We start from the raw sequence: 18018 nt of genomic DNA on the forward strand, positions 1-18018 counted from the left end.
CTGGGACGAAGTCCTTCTTAACTGCAGACTAGTCTCTCCTAAAATCTCAGACCGCCTCACTCAACTATACATCCTGCATCGGTCATACCTGACGCCATACCGTATCTCAAAGTTCAGGCCGGGTAGCAACCCTAACTGTCCGGGCTGTGACTCCCCCAACGCCTCCTTTTACCATCTTATTTGGGAGTGCCCCTGTGTGCAAGGTTTCTGGACCCAGGTAGTCCGGTTTCTCCATGACCGCATGGGTTCCCCAATCTCTCTAAACCCCCGCCAGTGCCTACTCGGGCTCATTTCACTGTCTGAAGCCGAGAAATATCTGAACACCTTTTTGCAAGAGACTTTGTTCCTTGCCAGGCTTCAGATAGCGAAAACCTGGATGAGGGCCCCCCCCCCCACCCTGCAACAATGGATCAGGGACGTTAACGCAACTCTGCCCTTCAAAAAGTTACTCTATGTCCACAGGGGCTGCCCCAGCAAATACCACAAGGTCTGGGATAGATGGTTGGGAGAAGCCTCCACTTGTGTTGCTCCAGATGAATAAAGCCCCGCAAATGTCCCCGTCGGATGCCTCTAGAAGCCGACCTGCACTTTTATTCTGCTCCCAAGTGTCATCCTGCATATGCGCATGTAGCTAGCACTTTCTTTAATGTGTCTGATATGTCTGTATACTTGACATTGTACTGTATCCTTGCTTGTGGTGCATGTTGCACCGTTTATTACCCTGTCTGTAACTCTTTTATTTTATGCTCATTAAACGTCGTTTTGATTTAAAAAAAAGAGGACAGCCCTGTCTGGTTCCCCTGGTAATCTAAAAGGTGTCAGTAATCTGTGAGTTAATGTGAATACGGGCGAGTGACATGGTATAGAGGAGTCGGATCCAGGCAATCAGCCGAGAGCCAAAACCATACAATTGCAAGAGCCGAAACAAGTATGGCCATTCTACACTGTCAAAGGCCTTGCAGGTGTCTAGGAACACCACAAACCGAGTCGATGGACAGTCGTGCGTAAACGTCAAGTTATGGAACAGTCTGCAAATGTTCATCCTGGTCGACTGACCACCCTAATCACTTCCCACCAAGTGAGCAATCACCCTATTCAGACGGTTTGCCAGAGCCTTAGCCAGAATTTTGGTATCGACATTGATAAGGGATATCGGTCAATAGGAGTCGCATTTCAGCGGATCTTTTCTAGGTTTAAGAAGTAAAACAATTAGCGCCTCTCTCATTGAGGCAATGCCACATTATAAGTCTTGAGCAAAAGAGGGCCAAGGAGGTGTTGAAATTGCTTATACCATTCCACTGGAAACTCGTACAAACCTGGTGTCTTATGAGCCGGCATCTGTGAGATCGCAAGTGAAAGTTCCTCCACAGACAGCGGCTCATCCAACTCTCCCTGAACCTGGTCCGTCAATCTAGGGAGTGATATTTGGCCTAAATAATCATCAAGCTTTGTCTCTGAGTAGTCAGCTCTGGAGGTCCTGGTAAAAGGAAAGAAAAGCCTCTGCTATATCCTGAGGGACAGCACTAATCTTATTCCCTGAGACTAATATCCTGGGGTATAGAGATAGGGGCACAATCAGCTCCGGTGAGATATGCGAGTAGGCGACCCGCTTTGTTGCCATGCTCAAAGGTCTTCTGTGTGACATAGAGCATATGTTTTTTTTTTTTTTTTTTTTAAATCCAACAAAAAGTTTTTATTGATGAAAAGGTGGTACACAGCTTATGGCATTCAACATTTCACAGCAAAACCAAGAATACATTTCTCATCGACCAGTCACTAGGCTTTTCTCTCACCCCCCTAGTATACATTTCCCCGCATTATAACATTTATCCCACATGCGCTCCCAGCAATCTATCCATAATCAGATCCACCTGTGAAAGCCCCGGTGTATCCAGCCACGGAGCCCAAAGGTTTTCATATTTACGGTTGCTTCCCCTGTGTTGGTAAATGAGTTTCTCCATACGTATCATTCACCCATCCTATCAATCCACTCCCTTAAAGTCGGAGGGGTCTCAGATTTCCAGTGTATCATAATCAATTTTCTGGCCTGGAACAACGCCCTTTGCACCGCCTCCCTTGTGTACACCTCCTCAACATGTTCCTCCAACACCCCCAGTAAGCATACTCTGGGGTCCACAGGCATGGATACCCCAAAAACAGAATTAACAGTACTCATCACCTCAGACCAATACTTGTGCAGTTTGGGACATCTCCACAAGAGGTGTATGAGGTCCCCATGGACACGTTTGCATCTAGTACACACATCATCTGTCTGCATTCCCATCAATTGTAACCTGCGCGGCGTATAATACACCCTGAAGATAATGTATAGCTGAGTGAGTCGCTGAGCCACATTCAGTGAGCAGGAGCTCACCCCCTGAAATATCTCCTCCCATTGTTCTCCATCCAATTGTCCCACGTCCTTCTCCCACTTTTCCCTTACCATGACTGGATGCTGTCCCAAGAAGTATTGTAGTAGGATGGCGTAGCATTCAGAGATAAATCCCTTCGAGGACACAGCATCACCCAGGAGACTAAACACCGGAGTCGGCGACAGATGCCACTCAGATGACCTACTCTGGGCCCTCACTGCGTGCTGAAGCTGCATATATTGAAAAAGCATTGAGGATGGTAGCCCATATTCCACCCGCAAATCTGCTAATGGCCTGAGCCTCCCATGTCTAAATACATGTTTAATGTGTGTGGACGTGATATATTTGGATTTTGCAAAAGCGTTCGATACAGTTCCGCACACACGGCTCATGTGTAAGGTAAGGTCTACAGGATTGGATATATCAGTTTGTAAATGGATAGAAAACTGGCTGAAAGCCAGAATTCAGAGAGTCGTGGTTAATGATTCTTACTCTGAATGGTCCAATGTTATGAGTGGTGTACCCCAAGGTTCAGTGCTGGGACCCTTACTTTTCAATATATTTATAAATGATATTGGGTCTGAGATCAAAAGTAACATTTCTGTCTTTGCAGATGACACCAAGCTATGCAGTGGAATAACGTCCTTACAGGATGTCTCCAATTTACAAGCCGACCTCAATGCTCTGTCTGATTGGGCGACTAAGTGGCAGATGAGGTTTAATGTAGATAAATGTAAGTTATGCACTTGGGGGCTAAGAATATGCATGCATCATACATACTAGGGGGGGTACAACTGGGGGGGTCTGTAGTGGAGAAGGATCTGGGGGTTTTAGTTGATCATAAGCTCAATAATGGCATGCAATGCCAAGCTGCGGTTTCCAAAGCGAGCAAAGTCCTTTCTTGTATTAAGAGAGGTATGGACTCCAGAGACAGAGATATAATTTTGCCCCTGTACAAATCATTAGTAAGACCTCATCTGGAATATGCAGTTCAGTTTTTGGCACCAGTTCTCAAAAAGGATATAGGAGAACTGGAGAAAGTGCAGAGAAGAGCAACCAAACTGATAAGAGGCATGGAGGAGCTCAGCTATGAGGAAAGATTAGAGGAACTAAATTTATTCACTCTTGAGAAGAGGAGAATAAGGGGGGATATGATCAACATGTACAAATATATAAGAGGTCCATACAGTGAACTTGGTGTTGAGTTATTCACTTTACGGTCATCACTGAGGACAAGGGGGCACTCTTTACGTCTAGAGGAAAAGAGATTTCACCTCCAAATACGGAAAGGTTTTTTCACAGTAAGAGCTGTGAAAATGTGGAACAGACTCCCTCCAGAGGTGGTTCTGGCCAGCTCAGTAGATTGCTTTAAGAAAGGTCTGGATTCTTTCCTAAATGTACAGAATATAACTGAGTACTAAGATTTGTAGGTATAGTTGATCCAGGGTAAATCCGATTGCCTCTCGGGGGATCAGGAAGGAATTTTTTCCCCTGCTGTAGCAAATTGGATCATGCTCCGCTGGGGTTTTTTGCCTTCCTCTGGATCAACTGTGGGTATGGAGTTGGGTGTATAGGATTTTACTGTGTTTTTTTATTTTGTTTTTTGTGGTTGAACTGGATGGACTTGTGTCTTTTTTCAACCTGACTAACTATGTAACTATGTAACTATGTGTGACCCCATGACTTTTCCACCCACCCCCGATCTGTAATTTAGCCAGTTCTGTATAAGTATCATTATGCCATAGGGGGCTGTAGTCAGTGTATCCATCAGCTTGCTGTACATATTTGCATTTGTTCCATACCTTTTGTATAAGATTATATGTGGGATATTTCTTATTAGGTTTAGCGAAAGCCAGGGCCTCAAGTGCCATGGGGATGGGCCCATCCCCCACCGTGTGTAGCATCAGTGCTCCGGAGGAACCAGCCGGCTCCCTCCCGAAGCACCCCACCAGGTGTTGCAATTGCGCCGCAAGGTAGTACAACCACGGGTTCAAGTTTAATTCTTGGCGTCTTATTCTTCCAGATCAACGACCGGAAGATAGAATTCACTATTCTAAAGATTTTTAAAGGGATCACCACCGGGGCGTTGTGGAGGCAATAGAGCAGCTGCGGCATTAATATCATCTTTACTAGGTTTATTTTACCCGCCACCGAGATACGGAGATTGTTCCATGACTTGACCCTTTCCCGAAACCTCTGGAGCAGGGGGGATATGTTCAAATGGCTAAAATCCCTGGGGTTGGCCGTTACATAAATCCTGAGGTATTTGAAGGAAGTCGTGACTGGTATAGGGCAGGATGATGTCACCGTTTGTGTGGCCTCCCCATCTAATAATAGCAGGGCCAACTTTGACCAGTTAATCTGTAGGCCAGAGTACCCCCCGAATCGTGTAATGGTTGCCATGGCCTCCCTCAGAGACGCATCAGTGTCTCCCAACATAAGCAAGGTGTTATCTGCATAGAGCATCACCTTCTCCTGCAGGGGGCCATAACAAAACCCTACTATACCCGGATTGGCCCTAATCTCCATGGCCAGGGGCTCAATGGCCAACGCGAAGAGGAGAGGGGACAGCGGGCATCCTTGCCTCGTCCCCCTTCCCAACGCGAAGCCATGGGACAGGCACCCGAAGGCCCTGATAGCTGCCTCCGGATGACTCTAAAGTAGACGGACCCATGCTATGTATCTCTCACCAAACCCGAATCATGCCAACACCTCCCACAAGTAGTTCCAGTCAATGCTGTCAAATGCCTTAGCCGCATCTAAAGACAGCAAAGCCCTGTTTCCTACATTATCCGCGTCAGACTGCATGTTTAGAAACAACCTCCGCAAGTTGATGGCTGAAAGGCTTCCCCAAACCCGTTAGGTAAGATAAAGTATGCACACCTTAGTTACGATGGCCCCTTCGGTACCGGTGAGAATGAATTTAGCCCTTCTGCAGTAACAAGACTGACACGATATGAGGTTAAACCATTCTGCTCTTCATGATGTAAGATTTCCTTTTTATAGGATGTTCACAACAAAAGGAAATACATATACATGTCTCATTACAATTGGTCAGTATACTGTTACTGGGCGGACCCTCCCTTTCGGGCGTTACTGCAGTGACCAAAAAGTTACCGTTATCTATTGCTTAAGTTACAACTCATCTCGTGATTGAAACTGGTGATATGTGTCAACAGCCACAAACTGGCAATTCTAAACATAGATGTCACAAGGCCTACACAGGATATCCAAACTGACGGTTACAAGACTTACTCATGTCATTCTAAAACTTACACAGTACCATCTCAATCAATGTGTTAACCCTTTAACATCTCTTCAATCCCCTCTTAGAACACAAATAATTTTTAAATTATGTGGTTCTCTTTCTCCACCCTTCTTTTATCATGATACATATTCAGATAGATTCTATTTGCAGCTGCTGGGTCGGGTGTTCGGGACATTTTAACAACTATGCACATTATAAGCCTATAACAAACATATAAGAGTAAAACAAAAAGAATAATCATAAAGATGTCCAGGGCAGCACTTTTTAACCATGTCAGCATTCCTGCTCCAAAGCTTAAGTTTGCAAAAGGATCCCAGGTTTTGGCAATATTCCTAGCTTCATCTTGTAATTTGTTTACTTCTTTTCGGTGTTGTGCAATTACATCATAATAATCTGGTACCTTGATACTGGTGTTATGGAACCAGGTACAACACTCATAATCTTCTGTGTTCTCACATAAGCCAGTTAGAGCGGCGCTCATGCTTTCTATGGCTAACTCATGTAATTCTAATTGCTTCCTAATTGCTCTAGTTTCTATGTTTAATTTAGTAATATCATCGGAGTTCTTCTCCATTATTTCATCAATAATTCCCGCATATTTATTCACCCTTTTCATTAAGTCTATTCCCCACCCACTCCATGAAGGAAACCATGCCCATGCCATATCTTTCTCCTGGAACAAATCCCGTTTCCCACGATATTTAAGGGGATATCTGGGGTGCATGCTGGCCTCTAATAGATGTTTTCCCTTATCATTCCCTAACACACCCATTATAGGGATCAGTGATGCAAGGTAACACCATCCCTGGGGATCTATGGGAATCCAAGGATGGCATGTTTTCCCACAACAGATGTAAATATTGTTCCCTAAAGCTAAGGGTTGCTTGTTGAATATTGACATCATTTTGTCAGAAAGACTGGAAAAGGTTAGACTCGCCAATAACTGACCCACTGGGGAGGTGGAACTGGAGCTAAGGAAGTTCATTAGAGTGATGTTTAGGGCAGGTACTGAAGTGTGAAATACAGGGCTTTCAATTGAAGTCATTGAAAAGTTAATTTTAGCTTGTTGGCAAACTTCAGCCCCTTTTGTGGAATTCCCCAACCTAAAACACCAGTCTGGGAAATAACTTCTACTCATGATTTGAAAAGTAGGGGTATCATTTGGAAACATTCTTGTGATATTGGTAAGGATGAGGGGAGGTGTGTTATTAAGAAAAGGGGTGAAGTTTAGAGGTACTGCCATTAGGGGAATCCTAGTAGTGCTAGGATGGAGCTTACTACATATCCAACATTTTTCATATCCAGATTTCTGGGCATAGGCATATTTAAACTTTAATAATAGCATTTTATCTGTAAAACCCTCTGAGTTCTCATTTTTCTTGTGTCTATCATGTGTGTTATTGGCATTGTCCTGTTGTGGAGTGTTAGAATTTCCACAAATGCTCTTTATATGTCCCAAATCTTCAGGGTGATAGATACAGTTAGTTATCAGCCAAACTGGCAGGAATACGATTAGGACAGTCCAAAATAGGAGGCACAAGGCTTTCCCAGAAGTCTGTGGTGAAATAAGTGATGTCATCTTGTCGGAGGCCTGGGCTATCAGCCCTCGTTATTACCTCAGATCCAATTTGTGGGAGGTCGGAGTCATTTGCTCCCGTTAGTACCCCTTGTTGGAGGATTGGGCTTTCCCCTTCGTTTTGGTCATCTGCATCGACCGGTTCTGCTCTCAGTCTTGCTCTGGGGACCAATTTTACTCTGGTGGCATGGATCCAAGTTGGGCTTCCTTCAGTCAACACGGCGGTACGGGTCACGGCCACAATACTTGTTTCTGGACCATAGGCGAAATCCTTGGCCTTTTTATCCTTCGTCAGGTGTTTTACTACCACTACATCTCCTGGTATAAAAGGGTGGGTGTTTTCCTGTGGAAGAGAAGGAAACTTACAGACAACCTTTTGCTCTATCTCATCTAGTTTAATTATCAATGTCCTAACATAGTGATCCTGAATTTGTTCTAAATCTCCTTCCTGTAAGGCCAGGGGTTTCTTTGCCCATGGGGTGGGAAAGGGTCTTCCCATTAGTATTTCAAAAGGTGACATCCTTAAAGATTTGTGGGGGGTCATTCTAATCTCTGCAAGAATGATGGGTAACACTTCCTTCCATTTGTGGAAGGTTCCTCCAGTGGCCTTCCTTAACTTGTCTTTGAATGTTCTATTCATTCTCTCAACAATCCCTGAACTTTGGGGGTGATATGGGACTTGAAATTTCCATTCTATCCTAAGGGCCTTAACTAATTCTTGATTAATCTTTGAAGTGAAGGCCGGTCCCTGATCACTGTTTATCTCTAATGGGCATCCCCACCTGGGAATAATATGTTGAGTTAGAATTCTTGCTACTGTCTTTGCATCCTCAGCCTTTGTGGGATATACCTCTGGCCATCGTGAGAACATGTCCACAATAACCAAAGCATATTCCTGTCTTCCTTTGTGACGGGGAATGTGTGTGAAGTCGATTTGGAGATGAGTGAATGGGGTTGTTGGATACTTGAGGTGTTGGTGAACTACCCGATTAGGGTTGTTAGGATTTGCCCGGAGGCATGTGATGCACCTCTGTACAAACCCAGCTACTAGCTTGTCAACGTCTGTAATGTAAAAATCATTTTTAAGCAACAGTAGTGTTGTAGCTTTACTGTTGTGACCTACCCCATGGTACTGGGCTATAAAAAGTGGTGCACTAGCCTGTGGGATGCATGGTTTCCCCTCTTTGCAAATTAGTCCACTCTTTGGACTCTTTTGCAACACTGGATAACACCAGTACCAGTACCGCCGAGTACTGGAGTTCCACTATCATTTGTGTGTCATCTAACGAGGGTGGTGTTAGTACGGCCATTTGTAGAGTAGCTGGTTTTTGTAGTGCAGCTTCCTTTGCTGTTCTATCTGCCAAGGCATTGCCCCTAGAAATCGGATCTCCGCCCCCCGTGTGTGCCCTACAATGTAGTATGGCTATCTCTGAAGGGAGGTGGACTGCGGCTAGTAGATCATTGATCAACTGGGAGTGAGAAATTCTTTTCCCATCCGCTCCTATGAACCCTCGTCTGGCCCAGATAACGCCGTGGTCATGGACCACAGAGAAGGCATATTTTGAGTCTGTGTAAATGGTGACAGGCTGTCCCTGGAACAACTGGCATGCTCTGGTCAAGGCTATCAGCTCGGCAGCCTGAGCCGACTGATAGGGGATGGGTTTTGCTTCATGTATGCAGTCAGGTAAACTTACAACGGCATATCCTGCGTTGTATGTGGTGTCATTTGGTCTTGTGCATGACCCATCCACAAACACAACATGTGAATCTGGTATGGGCAGGGTTGCCATGTCTAGTCTAGGGGAAGTCTCTGTTGTTACAGAAGTTAAACAGTCATGGTTTTGTGGAATGTCATCTGTCTCACCTTTCAGTCCCAATAATGCATTTAAAATAGGGGCAGGGCCTGCATTTGGGGAACAGTATTTAATTGACAAGGATGTGTTTCCTAAGAGGATGACTTCGTATCCACTTAGACGTTGGGCTGACATATGCTGGGTGTGTATCCCTCTTAGAAGATGGATGACATGGTGGGTAGTGTAAAGTGTGGTGGGGTGGCCCAGGGTGAAAACTACTGACATTTCCACCACCATTGCACATGCCGCTAGGGCTCTCAAACAAGCGGGCATACCTTGTACAGAAATTGGCATTACCTTCGAAAAAAAAGCTACGGGTCTAAACTTTCTTCCGTGTTTTTGTGTCAGTACCCCCGCCATGGTTTTACAGTTGTCCCTTGCATATAGCTGAAATGGCTTTACATAATCAGGGAGGCCCAAAACAGGACTACACATCATTGCTAACTTCAACTTTTCAAAAGCGTTTAACATTTCTTGTGACCATATTATATTTTTTGGTTTGTCTGACAATGTGCACTGCCTCAAAGTGTTGTCATAGTAAGAACAGTCCGGTATCCACTGTCTGCAGTAATTTATCATACCCAGGAAAGATAACATTTCTTTCTGAGTGGTTGGGTTGACCAGACCCAAGACAGATCGGATACGCTTAGGACTGATTTTCCTACTCCCTTGACTGAGGATAAAACCAAGATATTCAACTTCCTCTTTACACCACTGTAACTTTTTGGGTGAAACTTTGTGCCCACATTCATATAACCAACCTAACAACGATAAACAATCTTCCCTGCAGGCCTCCTGTGATAGATTACAAACGAGGAGATCATCCACGTATTGAAACAGGACGGAACCTTGGGGGGGGGGGGGGCCAGGGTTTTAATGTAGCTTGGAGGACTATGCTGTACACTACAGGTGAATCAGCATATCCCTGGGGCATACGGCACCAGGTGAGTTGTTGACCCTCGAAGGTGAATGCGAATAGAGGCCTAGTGTCCTCATGTACAGGTATACTGAAAAAAGCGTTCTTCAAATCAATTACAGAAAAATAGGTGGCCTGTGCAGGGATGGAGGAAAGGAGAGAGGTGACATCTGGCACTATCGGGGCAAGAGGGATGATTAAATTATTTATAGCCCTTAGGTCTTGAACAAATCTGACACTACCGTCTGGTTTGGAAACAGGGTTGATAGGGGTACTATATGCAGAGCAGATAGGGGTTAAGATTCCCTTCTCTAAAAAGTCCTGTATCATAGGTCTGATTCCATCTAGTTTCTCTTTCGACAAAGGGTATTGTTTATGAAACACTGGTTGAGCACCTGGTTTCAGGGTAGCCCGATAGGGGGTACAATCAATGAGACCGGTGTCAAAATCGTTCTGTGACCATATGCCGTTATCAACAGTGAGTAGTTTATCAGAAACCGCTAGACTGACAAAAATGGGACGGGTTATAGGTATCACCTTAGATTCCACACTGAGTCCGTCCGGACCCGAGTGGATGCTAAGTTCTAGTTTTCCAAAAAGATCCCTTCCTAGCAAATTTACCGGACAACCAGGGATAATCTTGAAAACATGATTCATGACAAATGTTCCATCTGGAGCATGGACAGGGAGCAAAACCGTTTCATAAGTTTTGGTGGTTATCCCATTTATTCCCATTGAAGGATCGGACCTTTTCAGGGGACCTAGGTATTGATCCCTACACAGAACACTGGTTGTTGCTCCGCTATCCACCATGAATTTAACATCCCTCCCTTGGACTTGAAGTACAATAAATGGTGATTCTTCCCAACTGTCAGTGATCTGTGCAAAGGCCTGGGAGCAATCCTCCGGGCCTCGTCAACGTGGGTGTTGAGTCCAGTCTATGTCAAATCTAGGGTGGGTATTTGTCTTGGGCAGGCCAGGGTTCTGGGAATTGGCCCTTTTATCCGGTAGGGGGCAAATTCTGGCCCAATGGCCGCAACGGATACAATTGTAACAAGGTCGATCCTGTGCGTTTCTATCCATGTGATTCCTGTCCATGTTACTGCGATTAGATAACTGTCCCCTCTCTGGTCTCCTACCTCTGACTTGTCCATAACCATCAGGGTTTTTTCTCCCCTGATAATTATGGCTGGAGACTGTGGGTTTCTTTACATCAAAGACCCCTGCAGCCTCCTTCTCATGAAGGTGTTTTTCAAATCCCTCCTCAGAATCTGAGGGCCAGGTGGATATGGCTTGCTTCACTGTGAGACTGATGTGTGATGAGAGGTTGCTAATAAAAGTGGAAATGAGCAATTGTTCATTATCCGTTTTTTGGAGACCGGCATCTTCCGTCCAGCATTTCACAAATCTTTTCCAGAATTCAAGTACTCCTTCTCCGGGTTTCTGTTTGCAAGAAACAGCAACAGGGAGGGAGGATCGGGACTTGAAAACTTCTATCATATGTGCCTCTAATTCTACCCACATTTGTTTCTGCCCATCTTCTGTATTCAAAGAGTAAGTATTTGCAGTTTGCTTTGCGAGGTCCATGACACTGATAGCAGGGACCTTATCCCATTTCCATCCGGAATGGGTTTCTACAATTCCATCAACTATCAGTCTCATATCTTCCTGTGTGAAATTCCTCCCCTTGCATGCCTTCTTTAGATAATTTATGCAACCTTTTGGTGCTATATTGGGTTTGGGGCAATGTTTTAAAATCCTATTAATATCTTCAATATCCATAGGCTTTTTCAATAACTGATCCCCAACCGTCATAAAAGGCATATGGGTCACGTTTCTTGTGGTCCCTGACCGATTACGATTGGGACTGAGAATTTCTCCGAGTCTTGTACTATTTATAAAATCTACCACTGCTGACCCCGTGGCCCCACCAATAGCTCCCCTATGTTCATCCGGATCCTCCCCCTCTGATTCCTCCTGTGCTGAACTGTCGGGTATCGGAACTGAAGGGGCTGAAGTTTGGACTGTTGGTATTTGAACTGTAAGAGTAGAGGATTGCGTGGGTATTGGTTGTTGGGATCCAAGGTGTATTGGGGCAGTAGGAGCGGGACGATTTTGGTTATTTGCAACTACCCCTGAAATTATTTCTTCTTCAGTGAATTGTGGATATAGGGCTTGGTATTTGGGGGGGTGGAATGGGGTTTATGCCAGAAGTTCCCTTCTTAATACATAATTTCTCTAACTCATATCTTTTTGAGTGATCTATGGGTTTGGGGCGTTTAGAATTGGGTCTGGGTCTATCATACCAATAGGGGGCAACTTCTAACCATTGCTCCCCCCCATGTCTCATATACTCCTGGTCCCATTGTGGGTCCGGACCATAATATGGCCATGCGCTTCGATCTCCTAAACACAGTCCCTTCACCATATCCAAATGGAACAGGTCATTTGCCCCGTCCCTAGGGAAGGGTGAACAACTGTGTATTCCCTCTGTCCATCCCGCTATATTATCCACCCAGGGATTAATAAGAAAATAATCCGTGCCTCCTACTCGGGCAACGTATTCTTTGCAGGTTTCTTGGACGTTGGGACATGGGTAGGAGGTAGGTTTACTATGTCTGGTCCCCATTGATCCAAGCACCGGAGTTGATCAGTATAATATACTGATCCCAATTTCTTTCCGACAGTTGTATCAATGCAAAAATCTTCGTGCCACACACACTGGAAACAAGATCCCGGTTTGATCGGATCCCACACAGTACAGATTGTGTTGGGCAATTTAACTATGGCTTGGATAATACAATTCTTGTAAGTAAAGTCAGTGTTTTGCAGAATTAAAGTGACCTTGGGCGTTTTTCGCTGACACAGGAAGCAAATCATTGGTTTACACAAAACGACAGTAAGCTGTCTATATGCTGTACCAATTAATGAAGTGTCGACTTCACAAAGACAGTATGCAATTTCACTGTATGTTGCCAAATTGCATGCTGATTGTAAGCTAACAGATCTGCCAGACAGAGATCTGTGTGTGTGTGGGGGGACAGTGGAAAGAGTGATTAACACTGGGATTCAAGCTTACAGGATAGCTGGAAGAACCCTAGAAGTGTGTAGTAATTGCTAGACTGTTTCCCAACCTTTAGCCTGCAGCAGATTGTATGTAAGATCTGCATCTGCCTGTGTGTGGTCAGCTAGCTGAATTGGAGTGGAGTCTCCCTCTAGTGGTGGTCAAAGGTAATGCAGGCTGTGAAGTATCACAGCCAGTCTTACGTTTTTTTTTTTTTTTTTGTAAAAATACCTTCTTATTCTTTTTAGTTCCTCATATAGCCCCCCCCCCCCCGTCAGGAGACGCTGTTGTGACTGTGTAAAGCACAATCTTACTGTGTCTTATTTTGAAACTAACTTGGCAGATTTTTTTTAAATTCCACTCGGTTATACCAAATACTAAACACGCTTTACATCAAGGATAAATCATACAATATTACGCAGACGACCGACTCAGTGTCACTTGCGTTCATCAACCGTGGGTCATATAGCTTTCGCCTAGCCACGGAGGATGGGGCGTCTTACACGTTTTGTCACACACGTCCGAAAACACGGTCCTTGGCTTAGCTTACCTTCTAAGCATTCGAACCGCACAAACAGATAATTTCTTATTACTCTAAAATTCTTAATACTTTAAACAACAGTATATCACTTAATACTTTAAACATCAATATTTCAAGCAGCAGTAATATAAGCAGCAAGCAATAATGGGTGATCGTAACCAAGGTGCCTGTGCCTCCCAGAGACACTTCTTAGTTATCCCCGATAACCTATTTCATGGCGCCAACCACTCTTACCCGTATCTAAATTTACAGTCCCTGGATTCAAAGAATTTACAGTCCCTGACTGCCTGGATTCACAAGGAATTCAGGAATTGGTCCGAGCCCTGTTTAACCGTCAACAGTTACAGGGAGACCCCCGAAATCCCGGAACAAACCCCCAAAATTGAAAGGCTTCCCCAAACCCGTTAGGTAAGATAAAGTATGCACACCTTAGTTACGATGGCCCCTTCGGTACCGGTGAGAATGAATTTAGCCCTTCTGCAGTAACAAGACTGACACGATATGAGGTTAAACCATTCTGCTCTTCATGACGTAAGATTTCCTTTTTATAGGATGTTCACAACAAAAGGAAATACATATACATGTCTCATTACAATTGGTCAGTATACTGTTACTGGGCGGACCCTCCCTTTCGGGCGTTACTGCAGTGACCAAAAAGTTACCGTTATCTATTGCTTAAGTTACAACTCATCTCGTGATTGAAACTGGTGATATGTGTCAACAGCCACAAACTGGCAATTCTAAACATAGATGTCACAAGGCCTACACAGGATATCCAAACTGACGGTTACAAGACTTACTCATGTCATTCTAAAACTTACACAGTACCATCTCAATCAATGTGTTAACCCTTTAACATCTCTTCAATGGCAGTGGACTTTTTCGGCATAAACCCCGCCTGATCTCCGTGCACCAGGGACGTTATGACAGTGTTCAATCTCAGTGCCAAGACCTTTGCCAGGATCTTTATGTCACATTGCAGCAATGAAATTGGCCTGTAGGACCCCGGTTCAACCGGATCTTTGCCCGGTTTAAAAAGCAAAACAATATTTGCTTTTGCCATGGAGGGCGGAAGTACTCCCTCCCCCAGGGCAGCATTAAACACCCGGAGCAGCCGTGGCAGCAAAACTTCCGCGTGTTGTTTGTAAACCTCGATGGAAATCCCATCCTCCCCCGGTGCCTTACAATTAGGAAATAGTCCCACCGCCTCCTGGAGTTCCTCCACAGTAAGGGGCGCCTCTAACCCCGCTTTCTGCTCTACCGTCAACCGAGAGAAACGTCAAGCCACCCAAGTACTGCTCCAGATCAGCCACCACATAGGCAGTGCCAGGGCGGTACAGTTCTTCATAAAACCCTGCCAATTCCTTCATGATAAGTTCGGGTGCACTAACAATGGGCCCACCTTTGGATTTTATGGCCCCTATAGCTGGAGACCTCTGCTGTGAATTCGCTATGCGCGCTAGCATGCGGCCCGTTTTCTCCCCCTCTTCAAAGAACGCTTGCTTAGAGAAAAATCTCTTTTTTTCGGCCCCAGAGGAGAGCACCCGCTCATAAGCAGATTGAGCGGCCTGCCACTCCTCCCTGGCCGAATCAGAGGGGTCCAGGACAAACTGCCCCTCCAGGGCCTCCACCCTCTCCTCCAGCTCCAACAGAAACGCAGACGAGGCCTTCTTGACCTTGTTGATTTCGGTTACCAAGACCCTTTTCAGGAACAGTTTAAAAGCCTCCCATTGTTGTACACAAGAGCCCTGCGGATCCTGAGCAGTAAAGAACCCACGCACACTTTCTTCTATAGTCTCAGGAGAGTCAAATAGTTTTAGCCAAAAGGCATTAAATTTCCAGGGGGCCTTAGGGAGCTCAGTGGGTTGAGAAACCACCAAATGCACGATCAATGGGGAATGGTCAGATACGCTGTGAGGTCTATACTCCATTTTAGAGACATACGGAAGCATGTGTGCGTTTCCCACCCCCAGGTCAATCCTAGACAAGCTGCCATGAGATTTAGAGAAGCATGAGTATTGCTTAACACCCGGATTCCGCTGCCGCCAGACATCCACCCAGCCCACCTCTTGCAACAACCGCGCCAGGGGGGTACCCCTGGAGAGGGCAGAGGCTCCTACTGCCGGGTGTCTGTCCACCGCAGGGTCCAGGCAGCAATTAAAGTCCCCAATCACCAGCAGCGGTACCTCAGGCTTGACATCCAAGTAGGCAATCAGCGCCCGCAGCACCGTCGCCGCGAAAGGGGGGGTACATACACACATGCAAGAATACACGTCAAATCCCCCAACCTGCAATAGAGAAAAACATATCGCCCCTCCGTGTCAATGCTATTGTCCAGTTCCTGATCGTCCAGGGAGCCATGCACCAGAACACTCACCCCCCTGGAGTAGGAGGTGTGATTTGAATGGTACGCTTTAGTCACCCAGTTATACCGTAAGCAGCAGATAGTGTCCACTGTGAGATGCGTTTCCTGGAAACAAAAAATCCCTGGTAGAAATTTTTTAAGGCACATGCGTATCATAGTTTTCTTAAGCGGGGATTGAAGTCCTCTCACATTCCACGACACTATAGGTACCTCTGCCATGTATAAAAAGAAAAGTTAGTAACAAGCAAGTGTACCTCAATTAGGTCCAAGATTCCATCAGACCATGCGCCCGGTGGCAAAAACAGCAGAAATAACCACCAGGGCTTCATGTTGCTCATGTTGATTGTTGCAATATTCGTTCTGAAGAACCACCTTTCAAAAAGCTGAAAAAAAAGAAGTAAAAGAAAAAAAAAGCAAAGGGCGCAAACCGCTGCCCACATCAACTCTGCTGCTCTGGATCCTGCCAACAGGGCAAGACCGGCATAAGGCCTCTCATTCAAACTTCGAAGGCCAGAACAAGTCATGTGTTGTAGATTCGCCGTTAAAGATTTCTGAAGCTCTCGTCTTCATCTGTAGCAATATATTGTCCCTCAGCCAGAGGTTAACTAGGTAAACATACCACACAATGTCTTCACCAAAACGTGGTGTCCCACTTTCCATAGGTGTCTCGGTGTCCCGCTATGGGCCTGGGCATCACTATCCCTCCTCTGCTCCCTCTCGTAGTCGTCTTCTCAGGGGTTGCTCGTCCCGATCTAGCGTCATTAGCGGACTCAAAGAACTGCGCCTGCCCCTCCACTATCACCCGCAGCTTAGCCGGGTATAACATGGCGTATGATAGCTGCAGCTGCCGAAGTCTGCGTTTCACATCAAAGAACTTGGCTCTGCGTCTCTGCACCTCCGCCGAGAAGTCAGGATAGAAGGACACCCTGGTCCCATTATGTTGAATATTAGCCCTTTCTCTTGCCTGGCGCAGCACTGTTTCTCTATCTCTGTAATGCAGTAATTTTGCCAGCATCGGCCTGGGTGGCCCCCCCCGGCTGGGGTGGGCGAGCCGGAACTCGGTGAGCACGTTCCACTGCAAATAGGGGAGAGAAGGTATTCTTCCCAAATATGTCCAACAACCAGCCTTCCACATAGGCCGTGGGATCTCTACCCTCTACCTTCTCAGGGAGACCGACAATGCGCATGTTATTCCTTCTGAGGCGATTTTCAAAATCTTCCGCCCTGTCAGTGGCCTCCCTCGCCAGTTGATATGCGGCTTTGGCCTCTCGTTCTATGGGGGTCAGGCGGTCTTCTACCTCGCTCACCCTGCTCTCCACAGCCGTGGTGCGCTCCCTCATTTTCTGAAAGTCCTGTCTCATCAATGACAATTCTTCCCTGACAGTGTTTACAGAGGCGTTGCCCAGATTAACAGCCCTTAATATGTCAGCCAGCGTGGGCTGGGTAGCTGTAGGTGTATCAGTATCCCCTGAGCCCTGGGCCCCTGTGTCAGGCAGATCATTCTCCTCTCCTCCACTGTGCTCAGCAAAGATGGCCGCCAGGGCCTGTGTTTCATGCCTGTCAGAGTCACTGTGCCCAGGACGTCCACCGCTATCAGCCCCCGCCAGTCCGTTTAACTTCTGAGTGAAGTATAACATGTCTCTAGGTGCTTCCTTACCCTGAGACTTCTGCTGCCTCTGCTGCTTGGGTCCGTGCTCCTTCATTCTCTCAGCGCCACGAGGAGTCCCCTTCACAGAGAGCGCGGCGGCGCCATCTTGGATTTCGGGACCCGGCTCAGAAAGTACTTTTCTGACCATTCCCCTCGTGCAAAGAGCTGGCAGAGGTTCCCCCGAGGTCCCGGGATCAGCGGGTGTCAGCATGTATCCGTTGCCGGTCCGTAGTGTGGCTGAGGGAGGATCGGTACCGGATCGAGGTCAGGAGCTGTGAGAGCTACGTCCTCTCACATGCCGTTCCAGGCCACGCCCCGAGCATATGTTTTTTAGTGAGATCTAGTAAACCAAGTTCGTATTCCCTGCGACTATGAAGCCAGGGGGCCAACGCGGTCGCACAAGGCCGTTTAGAGT

At 46.1% G+C, this 18018-nt stretch overlaps 2 protein-coding genes across 2 annotated transcripts in view; one reads left to right on the forward strand and one right to left on the reverse strand.

The window, feature by feature from the left end:
- Positions 1 to 18018, forward strand: part of SPTBN2 (spectrin beta, non-erythrocytic 2) — a 904339-nt gene that overhangs the window by 228102 nt on the left and 658219 nt on the right.
- On the reverse strand, positions 1622 to 5151 carry LOC120917483. The gene is made up of 2 exons (XM_040328798.1): positions 4042 to 5151; positions 1622 to 2700 (listed from the first exon to the last, which is right to left on the reverse strand). Exons 1-2 carry the CDS (start codon positions 4274 to 4276, stop codon positions 1967 to 1969), a joined length of 969 nt encoding a protein of 322 aa, XP_040184732.1. The 5' UTR covers positions 4277 to 5151; the 3' UTR covers positions 1622 to 1966.

This window comes from Rana temporaria, chromosome 11, assembly GCF_905171775.1.
Source record: "Rana temporaria chromosome 11, aRanTem1.1, whole genome shotgun sequence".
Taxonomy (NCBI): domain Eukaryota; kingdom Metazoa; phylum Chordata; class Amphibia; order Anura; family Ranidae; genus Rana; species Rana temporaria.

Bases quoted from the DNA above. Each gene is read 5' to 3' on its own strand.
- LOC120917483 (XM_040328798.1), bottom strand. From the start codon at position 4,276: ATGCTACACACGGTGGGGGATGGGCCCATCCCCATGGCACTTGAGGCC. The intron at 2,701-4,041 runs ATAGTTACATAG...TCACGTCCACAC, and splicing joins GAAAAGTCATGGGGTCACAC to ACATTAAACATGTATTTAGA.